The sequence below is a fragment of the Bison bison genome, unplaced genomic scaffold (genome assembly GCF_000754665.1).
Source record: "Bison bison bison isolate TAMUID 2011002044 unplaced genomic scaffold, Bison_UMD1.0 scf7180017864519, whole genome shotgun sequence".
In the NCBI taxonomy this organism is placed as follows: domain Eukaryota; kingdom Metazoa; phylum Chordata; class Mammalia; order Artiodactyla; family Bovidae; genus Bison; species Bison bison.
Genome location: NW_011495072.1, coordinates 6,921,323 through 6,935,364, shown reverse-complemented (window position 1 = coordinate 6,935,364; position 14,042 = coordinate 6,921,323). Strand labels below are relative to the sequence as shown.

Genomic DNA, 14,042 nt, shown 5'->3' with positions numbered 1-14,042 from the left:
CCAAACTGGACAGAAGTTGGGGGTAACCTAGGACCTACTTCTTGCAGTTGGCATCCCAAGTGGGACAGGAGCCATCCTGTGGGACCAGGACCTTTACCTGTAGGAGCTGACACTATTTCCAGGCACACAGTGTCACAACTGGGTTGAATTGCAGGACACCCAGCTGGTGTCACAGAGAATTGCCTGGTGTGGGGAAAAAACTTCCATACATTTGGTGACCAGAAGTGGCGTTTTGCGTGAATAAGGGAGACTCACAAGAGAAACACAGGAAGCAGACTGAATTGAATTTCTCTAAATTTAGTTCTGAAATTTCATAATAATGCTGATTACTCAAAAGATCCTTTTGACCTATAAATGTGTTTATTTCAGTCCTGGGAAGTTTTAAAATATTATTTGATAATTACTTCTCCTCCTTGTATTTCTTTCTCCTGGAACACATACTAGGTGGATGTTAGGCTTCCTGCATGAACTGTACTCATTTTTTAATATTCTTTTTCCCTATTCTTTCATACTATTTTTCTGGGAAATGGCCTCAAGTTTATCTTCCAACTTTTCTCCTGAATTTATTTTTGTTACTTTTATTTTCTGGTGCTCTTTTTCATTTACAGACTCAAAAAAAAAATAGTATCCAGTACTTTAAATATATTAATTGTATCTTTAAAAATAGTATTCTTAAAATTCCTGATCACTTTTTAAAGTCTCTTTCCATCTTTTTTTAGGTCTCAGATATTTGAGCATTTTCAATTATCCATTCACACTTAAGAGCAAGGCACTATCATGCTGAATACCCATTCAGTGCGTAGTGGAGGGGGGGCAAGGGAGGCTCTTGTTGAACAGTGGCCTCACTGTAGAGGGTAGCCAGACATTTCACTTCCAATATTTTTAAGCCTTTTCAGTCAGCTTGTGCAAAAAGAAATTCCAGTCTTCTGTGTAGAGATTATAAACCTGGCCACCAGCCTTTTACTTGATCTCCTTTACTAGTCCATTATTTCACCTCATTTTCATTTGTGTATGGTATTCCGGAATCTGGAACTTCTCTGGTTCAGTCTCTCCATAAAGCAAACTTCAATCTTCTGTCAATGGAAGATAAGGGTGGCTATGAGGTTGTGGAGAATGAGGAGGATCTGAGGATAGGTCTACTGCTCCTAATACATATGCTCAAACAATTCTACTTTCAGTTCTATAATACCTTACACCTGCAGATAGACCTGGTGCATCCAATTCCTGAGTCTTTCAGAAATTAAATACAGGGACTTTCTTCCCTTAACTTTTAAACTGAACAATAGTTGATGTATAATATTATATAAGTTACAGATATACAATATAATGATTCACAATTTTTAAAGGCTATACTCCATTTATAGTTATTTTAAAATATTTGCTATATTCTTTGAGTTGTACAATATATTCTTGTAGCTTATTTTATAGATAATTGTTTGCACCTCTTAATTCCCTACTACCATATTGTGCCTCTCTTCTTCCCTCTCCCCACTAGTAATCACTAAACACAGGTGTTCTAAAACAGGAAGTTTAAACTTAGATTTCTTTCAGTTCTTGAGGGCTGATTTTTTTATTTATTATAATTTTAGAGGAGTTTCAGAAGAAACCAGATAGAGATTAATGTACATAGTCAACTGTCATCTTTAATGAGGAGTCTTATCGGTCATGTATCCACCATTCCCACTCAAGAAATAAAATGTTACAAATACAGCTGAAATCACCTCTGTGTTTATGATTAGCCATTTAAAATTTTCTAGGTGTAAAATCATATTTTCAAATACTGATTTTTTTTATATTCCAAAATTAATTAGAAAAATGAAGGAAAAATTTAAAATATTTTAAAAGCAAACATAATAGTAATTAGAATGCTTTGCTAATCTTAACAAATATCTCAGACAGTATGTTAAGTAGTAATAGAGACCATTCTTGTTTTATTCTTTTGGTGGGGGAGGGGGACCAAGTTGAGCTTCATCACTGAAAATAATCTTAGATTTAATATATTCTCTTAATTAAAATTTTTAGAAGACAAATTTCATTGGAAATATATATGAATTTATTGTGTACTACATTATGATCTCTCCTGTGTTTTTTCTATTAGTGTGATTTAAGAAAATAGCCATACTGAGGTATAATTAATACTGTGCAAAACTCATTCATCTTTAGGTGTAGTTTTAGTAATAACCTGGTAGATTTCTGGTAAATTTAGAGAGTTGTGCAACCATTATCACGTTCAAATTTTAGAACATTTCCATCACCTGAAAATAAGAATGGCAATAAATCTGTATTCCTATCCCCAGCAACAGGCAAACACATACCTGCTTTATACTTCTACAGATTTGCCTTTTCAGAAATTTCATGTAAACTGAATCACAGAATACAGTCTTTTGTGTCTGGCCGCTCTTACGTACATAACATTTTTGAGGTTCATCATGTTGCAGCATGTATCAACAATTTTTATCCCTGAGTCATATTCCATTGTATGGATATAATACATTTATTTATCTACTCACAAGTTGATAGACATTTGGACTTTTTTCTAGTTTTTCAGTAATTAGGAATAGTATTGCTATGAATATTTGAATACGTTCCTATGTTTTTATTTCTCTCGCATAGGTACTATATGGAAATGTTGGGTCATATGAGAAGTATGAATTTAAATTTTTAAGAAACCATCAAACTAATTTCCACTTTCCATTCCCACCAGCAGTGTATGATAATTCTAGTTCCTCCATGTCCTGGCCAATATCTGGTAAGGTTAGTCTTTTTAATTTTAGTCATTGTAACAGGTGAAGTGAACAATGCAAAGAAATAGAGGAACACAATAGAATGGAAAAGACTAGAGGTCCCTTCAAGAAAATGATAGAGTCCAAGGGAACATTTCATGCAAAGATGGACACAACAAAGGACAGAAACGGTATGGACCTAATAGAAGCAGAAGGTATTAAGAGCTGGCAAGAATACACAGAAGAACTGTACAGAAAAGGTTTTAATGACCCAGATAACCAGGATGGTGTTATCAGTCACCTAGAGCCAGACATCCAACTGGGCCTTAGTAAGCATTACTATGAACAAAGCTACTGGAGGTGATGGGATTCCAGGTGAGCTACTTCAAATCCTAAAAGATGATGCTGTTAAAGTGCTGCATTCAACATGCCAGCAAATTTGCAAAACTCAGCCTTGGCCACAAGACCGGAAAAGGTCAGTTTTCGTTCCAATTCCAAAGAAGGGCAATGGCAAAGAATGTTCAAAATACCACACAATTGCACTCATTACACATGCTAGCAAAGTATGTTCAAAATTCATCAAGCTAGGCTTTGACAGTACCTGAACCAAGAACTTCCAGATGTACAAGCTGGATTTAGAAAAGGCAGAGGAATCAGAGATCAAATCGCCAAGAACCATCAGATCACAGAAAAAGAACGGGAACTCCAGAAAAACATCTACTTCTGCTTCACTGGCTATCCTAAAGCCCTTGACTGTGTGAATCACGACAAACTGTGGAAAATTCTTAAAGAGGTGGGAATACCAGACCACCTTACCTGACTCCTGAGAAACCTGTATGCAGGTCAGGAAGCAACAGTTAGAACCAGACGTGGAACAATGAACTGATTCAATATTGGGAAAGGAGTACATCAAGGCTGTATATTGTCACCCTGCTTATTTAACTTACACGCAGAGTACATCATGTGAAATGTGGGGTTGGATGAAGCACAAGCTGGAATCAAGATTGCCAGAAGTATCAATAACCTCAGATATACAGATGACACCAACCTAATGGCAGAAAGTGAAGAGGAACTAAAGAGCCCCTTGATGAAGGTGAAAGAGGAGGGTGAAAAAGCTGGCTTTAAAATCAACATTCAAAAAGTAAGATCATGGCATCCAGTCCCATCACTTCACGGCAAATAGATGGGGAAACAGTGACAGGCTTTATTTTCTTGGGCTCCAAAATCACTGTGGATGGTGACTGAAGCCATGAAATTAAGACATTTGCTCCTTGGAAGAAAAGTTATGGCAAACCTAAACAGCATATTAAAAAGCAAAGATACCACTTTGCCAACAAAGGTCAATAGTCAAAGCTATGGTTTTCCCAATAGTCATGTATGGATGTGAGAGGTGGACCATAAAGAAGGCTGAATGACAAAGAATTGAGAGTCCCTGGGATAGTAAGGAGATCAAACCAGCCAATCCTAAAGGAATTCAGTCCTGAATGTTCATTGGAAGGACTGATGTTAAAGCTCTATCCTTTGGCCACCTGATGCGAAGAGCCAACTTGTCGAGAAAGACCCTGAGGCTAGGAAAGATTGAGGGTAAGAAGAGAAGGGGGTGACAGAGGATGAGCTGGTTGGATGGCATCATTGACTCAATGGACATGACTTTGAGCAAACTCTGGATGATCGTGAAGGACAGGGAAGCCTGGCATGCTGCAATCCATAGGGTTGCAAAGAGTCGGACATAACTGAGCGATTGAACACAGCAAACAGGTGTATAATAGTATCTCGCTGTGGTTTTAATTCATACTTTGCTAGTAACGTTGAGCACCTTTGGACAGGCCCAATCATTTCAGCTATTGTCTTTAGTGATATATGTATTCAAATCTTCTGCCCAGGTTAAACTGGGTTTTCTGTCTTCTGAGTTGTAGGAGTTATGTATCACAGATACAAATGCTCCACATATTAGTAAGTGTACGATTTGAAAATATTTTCTCACAGTCCATGGCTTGCTTTTTCTTTTTTTAAAATGGGATTTTGAAGAAAGGTTTTAATTTTCGATGAAGCCAAATTTATCAAATTTTTTTCTTTCATAGCCGTTTTTCTAAGAAATCTTTGCCTATCTTAAGGTAAGAACGATCTTCTATGTTTTCTTTTACAAAACCTCAGATTTTCCATTCTTACCCTTAAGCCCACGATCCTTTTTAATTAATTTTTGTATACAATGTGAGGTAAGAATTAAAAGTTTATTTTTATATTTGTGGATATCCAATTGTACCAGCACCATTTGTTGACAAGACTATCGTTTCTCGTTGAATTGTTTTGGCATCTTTGTCAAACTCAATTTATCAAAGCTGTAAGGATTTATTTCTAGATTTTCTATTCTGTTCCACTGATCTATTACTCATGTCAATACTATACTATCTGAATTACTTACAGCTTTACAGTAAATCTTGGATCCAGTGAAGTGAAAGTTGCTCAGTCATGTCCAACTCTTTGCGACCCCATGGACTAGAGAGTCCATGGAATTCTCCAGGCCAGAATACTGAAGTGAGCAGCCTTTCCCTTCTCCAGGGGATCTTCCCAACCCAGGGATCAAACCCAGGTCTCCAGCATTGCAGGCAGATTCTTTACCAGCTGAACCACAAGAGAAGCCCTTGGGATGCAGTCAGCCTTCAAATTCTGTTCTTCTCAAAGTTATCCTGAATGTTGTAGGTCTTTTGCCTTCCTGATCAACCTTAGAATTAGCTTATCAATTTTTACCAAAAGAAAAAGAAGACTGCTGGAATTTTAAAGGGATTATAATGAATCTATAGATATTAATATATTTAGAGGATTGCCATCTTAACAATGTTAGGCCTTTCAGATCCCAAACATGAAATATTACTCCATTTCTTCAGATCTTTAATTTTTCTTAGCAATGTTCTGTAGTTTTCAGTGTACAGGTCTTATATATGCTATGTTAAACTTACTCTTGAGTATTTTACTATTTTTGATACTACTGTGAATAAACTGTTTTCTTTTCTTTTTTTTTTTTTTTTTACAAGTGTCAATTTTTATTCATTCCAAAGGAGTTAAGAGGTGCTTACAGCATTTCCGAGAGCTCCATCATGAGGTTATAGTGTTTTGTTCAGTATTACATGGCCAGTTAGTGTGACAAGGGAGACCTACTTTGGTACCCAAGGAATGGCTGGTTGTGATAATGGGCGTAAGTCAAGGTGCTGACAGGGCTGCTTCAGCATTTACAGGTTAAATGAAGGTGGGGAAGGCAACAACACCACTGCCAACTTTAAGGAACTCCACCAATCTCACTCCAAAGCAGTACAAAATATAAAAAGTTACAAATCTTAACATACTCCCATTGTCTGGGAAATCCTGTGTCATCTGGTAAGAGGAAGGAATCTCAGTCCTATTCCCTCAGGTCCTTGTCACGTTAGCTTCTTGATAGCTTCAATCCACTTTGAACGCTCAGCCTTGCTGCTGGCCTGAATATAATAGTGGATGTCATCCTTAGTAATCACTTTGAAGAGATTTCCCTGGACATTCCCTTTAACCCCAGTGGGAACGCCATTATCCTACAGAGCTGACACCAGGGAGCCACGAAGAGAAAACCCACCCACTGGCCGGTTCTCTTCCTGCTTGGCCAGATAGCCTTGCTTCACCACAGTGTCACTTAACTCCATGATGCTGAGACTGACTTCTTCCTTGGGACTTATCTTCTTCTTGCAGCTCTCAGCAAATGTGTACAGGGCTGTGGAGTCATCCAGGAACTGCTCAGACAGATCCCCCGAGCGAATGGCTCCCATGCTTCAGGTGCCTACTGGCCGAAGGAAGGTCTCCTCCATGAGCACCGAGGCCAGCGTCACAGCCTCCAGATGGCTGGCTGCAAAGCTGTTGGAGAGGAGCCAGTCCACCAGGGAGGAGCCTATGAAGGTCTTTTTGTACGTGTTTCCCTGCTCCATGTTGGGGCTTGGCTGGATTCCGCAGCTACTGTCATGCATCTTGTCCACGATGCGATGCAAGCTGATGTGAGGGGGCAGCTTGAAGGAGTTCTTCAGCAGATGAAGCTGTTGGACCTTCTCCGGCTGCCCCGTGTGGATGGCTCCTGTTATCTCGAAGGCCCAGGCGTCCCTCTCCTCTCGAGAACAGGCCTCCAGGAAGTACTCCGTGGATGTTTGAGTTTTCAGCTTAATGAGGAGCGGTCGGTTTTCATACTCCAGCAGGGGCAGGTGATGGTGCAGCCATCCAGAAGGATGCGGCCCTTGGGAGGGGTCACTTTCCAACCCCCCTCGAACTTGTAGTATAGCAGGGTGTTCTGCCGAAGAATGAACCACCGTGCTTTCCAGTTGTGGACAATGTGACCCCTTCCGTCTCTGCCCATCTGCCACCACTCCCAGCCTTAACCAGGTGCCTGCCTGGCACCCAGTACATTGCTCTCGACTAATACTTAGGAAATCAAGCTGATCGGAAAGGATTTCAAGAATCTGGAGTCACCCCTGAGCTCTATAGAAATAGGGGTAAACTGTTTTCTTAATTTCATTTTTGGAATACTCATTGCTAATATACAGAGATACAAATAATTTTTGTATATTGATTTTAAATCTAGAGGCCTTGCTAAACTCATTTATTGTTAGTAATGTCAGGATTTTCTAAATAGGGGATCAAGTCATCATGAATAAAGGCAATTTTCATTTTCTTTTGCATCTCAATGCCTTTCACTTCTTTTCCTTGCTTTACTGCACAGGCTAGAATCCCTAGTACAATGTTAAATCAATGTTAAGAGCAGACATCTTGCTTTGTTCCTGATTTGAGAGACAACGCACTCCCTAACTGTAGTGGGTTTTTTATAGACATCCTTTGACAGACTGAAAAAATTACTTACTATTTCATCAGTAATGGGCACTGAATTTTGTCAAATGTTTTTAGTCTCTACTAAAAAGATCATGTGGTTTTATCCTTTATTCCATTAATATGGTATATTATATCATCTTATAATTTTAAACTAATGACACATTCTCAGATATCCCACTTGGTCACAGTAGATAATCCATTTTGTATGTTACTGAATTTGGTTTGCTGATATTTTATTAAAGATTTTTACATTTTTGGGCCAATGTATATGTTTAGGACAAATTTTCTTTTTTTTTTTTTAAAATAAATCAGTATGATAGTTATTAAAAACTCCATATTATGTCTCAGGTAGGACTTTTTTCTTTCAGTTTTATTGAGATATAATTGACATACAATACCATATTAAGTTTACAGTACAGAGCATAATGATATGACTTATATACATCATGAAATGATTACCACAATAAATTTAGTGAACATCTACCATCTCATAGATACAAAATTAAAAAAACAGAAAAAAAATTTTTTTCCTTGTGATGCAAACTCTTAGGATTAACTCTGTTAACAACTTTCATATATAACATATAGAAGCATTATTTATGGTTTATCATGTTGTACATTACATTCCTAGTACTAATTTATCTTATAATTGGAAGTTTGTATCTTCTGACTGCCTTCATCCAATACCCCTCCCCCAACTCCCCACCCCTGGTAATCACATACCTGATCTCTTTTTCTCTGAGTTTGTTTTCGAAATACAATTAACCTAAAACAGTATGTTATACAACATAGTAATTTCATACCTTTATACAGTTCAGGATGTACTGAACTTAAGTCTAATTATCATCTGTCCATGCAAAGATATTACATAATTACTGACTATATTCCCCACACTACATTTCATACAAGTGACTCATTCATTCTGCAACTGGAAGTTTGTACTTCTTAATCTCCCTTACCTATTTCTTTCCCTTTGTAACCCCTCTCTGGCAACACCTGTTTACTCTATCTACATCTATAGCCTTTTTTCTGTTTTATGTTTGTTCATCTATTTTTTAGATCCCACATATTAAGAGAAATCATAGAGTTTTTGTCTTTCTCTGACTATTTCACTCAGAATCACAGCCTCTCGGCCATTCATGTTGTCACAAATAGCAAGATTTCATTCTTACATGACTGAATAATATTCCATTGTATATAGATACCACATCTTTATCCATCCCTCTGTTGTGAGCACTTATGTTGCTTCCGTATCTTGGCTATTGTAAACAAAGCTACTATGAACATAGGAGTGCATGTATCTTTTCTAATTAAGTGTTTTTGTTTCCTTCAGATAAACAGCCAAGAGCAGAACTGCTAGACCACATGGCTGTTCTATTTTTAAGGAATCTTCACACTGTTTTCCATAGTGGCTGCACTAATTTACATTTCCACCAACAGTGCAAAAGTTTCCCTTTTCTCCACATCTTCACCAACAACTGTAATTTACTGTCTTTTTGATAATAGCCCTTCTGCCATGTGAGGTGATACTTCTCTGTGGTTTAGATTTGCATTTCCCTTATGGTTAATATGCTGAACATCTTTTCATGTGTCTCTTGATCATCTGTATGTCTTCTTTGGAAAATGTCTATTCAGATCCCCTGTCCATTTTATAATAGGTTGTTTCTTTTTTTGATGTTGACTGGTATGAATTTTTTGTATATTTGGATAAACCATTTGTAAATATCTTCTCCTATTCAATAGGTGGTCTTTTCGTTTTATTGATAGTTTCCTTTACTGTGCAGAAGTCTTTTAGTTTGTTGTAGCCCTGTTTATTTTTGGTTTATTTCCCTTGACTGAAAATATATATCCAAAAAAATATTACTATGACCAATGTCAAAGACTGTACAGCCTATGATTTCTTCTGGAAGTTTTATAGTTTCAGGTGTTACATTTAAGTTTTAAATCTCTTTTGAATTCATTTTTGTGCATCATGTGAGAGAGCAATCCAGCTTAAGTCTTTACATGTAGTTTTTCAGCTTTCCCAATACCATTTATTGAAGAGACTGTCCTTCCCTCATTGTATATTCTTGCCTTCTCTGTTGTAGATTAATTGCCCATATAAGTGTAGGTTCGTTTCTGGATGTTCTATTTTATTCCACTGATCTATGTGTCTATGTTTATGCCAATACCATACTGTTTGGATTACTGTAGCTTTGTAGTATAGTTACAACAAATTCTCTGGTGCTGTCTTTGTAATCAGGGTAATACTGGTCTCCTAAAATGAGTTGGGAAGCACACTTTCTCCTCGGCTTTATGAAAGAATTTGTGTAGGATTCGTGTATTTGTTCTTGACCTAATTAACTGTTATTTATCCTTCAGATCTCATTTGACACATCAGTTCTTCAGGTAAGGCTTCTCTGACTTCCTTGACTAGGTCCATTTCCCTGTTATAACAGCTTGAAAATAATAGCTTTCTTTCTTAGCATTTATCACAAAGCAATTTTTATTCATTACTAGGATTATCTTACTATTGTTTTGTCTCCCACATTACCATAAGCTCCATGTAAAAAAAAATCAAACGTTTCTGTTCATCATTATACAGACACATTGCCTAGCCTATTGCCTACACATAATAGGTAGCTGCTAACAAATATTGGTTAAATGAAGAATACATAAATATTTGTTTTACTTTTATTTTTTATATTTCTTCCACTTTATTTTCACTTATTTCTGATTATTTTCATATTAGCTTGAATCATTGTGACTCTTCCTTCCTAATCAATCTAGACATTTTTTTGTTGTTAATATAGACATTTAGAGTGATATAATTTCATCAAGCATTGCTTTGGAAGCCCTCTACAAATTTTGTTATAACTACATTTTTATTTCTATCCTCCAAAAAAACAGATATGATATGCCTCCTCTACTCAAAACCATACCATTTTTTTCATTTTCTATAATATAGTGTCTGAAGTTCTTATAACAGTGAACTCAGCCCCAAACTGACTTACAATCTATCATCTCATTTACATATTTTATACTCCAACCAGATTGGGCTACTTATTCTTCCCTTATACAACTGTTATACTTCTGTTTGTAAATACTTTTTCTCCTCATAATCAGCACCTAGCAAAATGCTTTAAAGACAGTAGCTCAATAAATGTTTATAGTACAGTGCCTACCACTTTGCATGATCCAAGTTGATTTTTTAAATTTGTTTTTATAACTTTGAATTATATTTTTATTATATAATTTCTAATTATATTGTCATCTGATGTTATTTTTTGTTTTCAAATTTTTTCCTTTTTGTTTTCAAAAATCATTACATTTGTGTAATCTGTTTTAAATTGCATTAAATACTTCTTTGTAACCTACACTTTTGTCAGTTTTCATCTAAGACTTAAACATACTTAAAAACTTGGCTTTTCTCCCACCACCATTAGATTGAAATTCATGAAGGCAAGAGCCATGTGTGTCTTGACTGTATTGTTAGCACCTGGGAAGCCTTGGTACCTTAACAGTAAATTTTAGAGTTCTCTTTAATTTTATTCTTTCCACTGCTAAACTAAGGAGGTGTTAAGATTACCTTATGAGAAAACAATGATTAAAAATATATATAATAGGTTGGCTTTAATCAAACACAGAAATACCAAGTTCCTAATATGAATCAAGATGTTCTAAAAAAAATGGGATACAAATGCAATTCCTGTCCCTGAGGTCCATGAAAACACACAGGTTAACAAATAACACAGGATACAGTGTACCAAAAGGAGGGTATGTATAAAATGGCATGGAAGTAAGAGTTGTGGAAATATTTAAATCAGGTAGAGGAAAGCAGTAGGTAAAGAAATTGTATATCAGGAAGCAAAATCTTTTAAAACATAAATAAACCAAAACCAGTCAAACTACAGGGCTTTTTCAAGATCACAAAACTAGAGACAGCTCACAAAAGGAGATCCAACCCCTAGTACTGGGTGCTTTCCATTATACCAGACTTACTACCAGACTTACTTACTTCTTGGAGCTCACAAAAGAACAACAGGACAGGATTTGAGAACTACAATATAAAACTGGGGGATTTATTCATCCTAACCCCGTCTCCTATTACTATAAAACATTAGAGACTATACAAAATTATGAAAAGTTAACCAAGTACCATGTATTTCTAATAACTTATTAGTTGATTGGCCTATAAAAAGAACATGCCCTAAAAGTACTTCAGCTGGGATTTAAATATTCCAGCCCAACCAATCTGACTTGGAGATAAACAGAACCAACTATTAAGTTGTACTGGGCTTCCCAGGTGGTGCTAATGGTAAAGAACCTGCCTGTCAATGCAGGAGACCTAAGAGGTGTGGGTTTGATCCCTGGGTTGGGAAGATCCCCTGGAGTAGGGCATGGCAACCCACTCCAGTATTCTTGCCTAGAGAATCCCATGGACAGAGGAGCCTGGTGGGCTACAGTCCATAGGGTCGCAAAGAGTCGGACACAACTGAAGCAACATAACACCGAGACATAAATATTTTTTTAATGTTTTTTTTCTTTTTTTAAAAAAAGAAAGGTCCAAAAACAAGAATCTGCCAGCCATTATTCAGTACTTTCCAAGGAGGTAAGACCCTAAATCTGTAGATCTAAATATTAAGGTCAATAGATATTCTTTAAGGGCAGGATGGTCTTTAGGCTGTTCCACATCTCTCAAGACTATGCAATTACATATGGCTACCAAGCAACAATTCCATGACTAATTTGCAACACCCCCCACCCCAACTCCTGCAACACATATTGATCCCACAGCCCTGGTTTGGGAACATTAGATTATTTAACCCTTCCTTCCCCTATTCCCTGGTGGCTCAGATGGTAAAGCGTCCGTCTACAATGTGGGAGACCTGGGTTCAATCCCTGGGTTGGGAAGTTCCCTGGAGAAATGGCAACCCACTCCAGTACTCTTGCCTAGAAAATCCCATGGATGGAGGAGCCTGATGTCCATGGGGTCGCAAAGAGTCAGACACGACTGAGCGACTTCACTTCACTTCACTTCCCCTATTATAAATTAATAAACTGCATCTGAATTACACATCAATTTTGGTTTCTTGGTTAGCATGAAATAACTCCAAGAAACTGCTCAGATCCAAAAGTAGTGTAGAAAAACATTTAAGAATCTGAAATACTTAAGATGATACTCTAAACCAGTAATTGAAAAAATGATTCAGGTAACGAACGGATTTTATTTGACTTGCAGAGGAAGAAAAAGAGGAAGAGGGAGTGGGAGGGGTGGGGGACGAAAGGCAAGGGTGGAGGAGAGAGGCAAGGAGGAGGAGATGCTCTAAAAAACCTGGGCAGTTCATTTTCACAACTTCACCTAAAAACCTTGAAGGTCTAGCAAATTGGCCTTGTATTACCACAACTAACTCTTAATTACCACCAGTTAAAGAGCCATAGTTTCATTTATACTGGATATTTGATTTCAAATTAATCACAGACCAACTACCCCTTTCTGTTTCTCTCATATGGAGGCCAAATGTTAATTGTCATTTATCATCCCACTGGTATTGTTGTTTTCCTTATAAACTTCAAAGAACAAAGAATACCTTAGTGGATAAGTGCAGATTTTTTTTTTTTAAGTAAGTACAATCCAGTACTTGCAACACATTAATGCAGTAAAACAAAGTGGAAAAAAATCAAAGAAATCAATTTACCTTAATCTGAGTCTGTTCGATTGACTTTTCCCATATCTGCTGATCATATGCTCCAATCTGAAATAAGAAGCAGGCTACTTAAATGATGGAAAGGAAATCCTTTTATTTAGGCCAAGTCTCACAAGTCATGACACTATTTAAAGTGTCTACATGATATCTGGGAAATGTCTGTGATTTTCTGAGGCTAGGATAAATTATTATTTCCAAAGACTATTTCCTTCAAAATTTCAAACAAGCTGGAAGCAATGTCCAAAATATTTCAAATTAAATATAAACCTTAAAAGATAATTTCCACTTAAGAAAAAATATCAGTAGAAAACTAAATAGAAATAAAAGGCATGGGCAGCTCATTAAGATTGCTGACACTGTGCAGATAAAAGTTTTATGTCTAAAAAAACAGCAATTTGATGAGAAGCAAACTCTCATAGCACTGCTGTGACACTGTGAATGAAGTCTGGAGACAGGAGGTTGAAAATCTTATGCGGGGACCTGGAACTGAATTCAAAAGACCTAGTGACCTTGTACTAGGTTTTCTATTTGAGATACCATGTAAGAATACACTGCACTACCAAACTCATTAAAAACTAACATGATAGGTATTCTTTGTGGGAGCTTTCTGCAGGGAGCATGCTTTACAAATAAAAATACACTGATATTACCTTCTTTTGGTACCACGATATAGCATCTCTCTCATTTGAGGCCATCTGTGTCTCCAGCCAGAGAACGGGATTTCACTGAAAACGAAGGAAAACCAGTCGGTGAGTCCAGTAGTTTAAAGGTACTTTCCCAGTTTGGACAGAAGTCA

The 14,042-nt window shown here is 36.9% G+C and overlaps 1 protein-coding gene and 1 pseudogene across 2 annotated transcripts in view; both read right to left on the bottom strand.

The window, feature by feature from the left end:
* The window catches only part of PHTF1 (putative homeodomain transcription factor 1), a 73,374-nt gene that overhangs the window by 58,549 nt on the left and 783 nt on the right, over nucleotides 1–14,042 (bottom strand). For both annotated transcript variants that reach the window (XM_010830782.1, XM_010830783.1), the window contains exons 2-3: nucleotides 13,897–13,971; nucleotides 13,238–13,294 (exon numbers count right to left, since the gene is read on the bottom strand). In XM_010830782.1, coding sequence (XP_010829084.1) covers nucleotides 13,238–13,294; nucleotides 13,897–13,941 — 102 coding nt within the window. In that variant the 5' untranslated portion in view covers nucleotides 13,942–13,971. The remainder of the gene's footprint in view (nucleotides 1–13,237; nucleotides 13,295–13,896; nucleotides 13,972–14,042) is intronic.
* On the bottom strand, nucleotides 5,513–7,143 carry LOC104981598 (annotated as a pseudogene).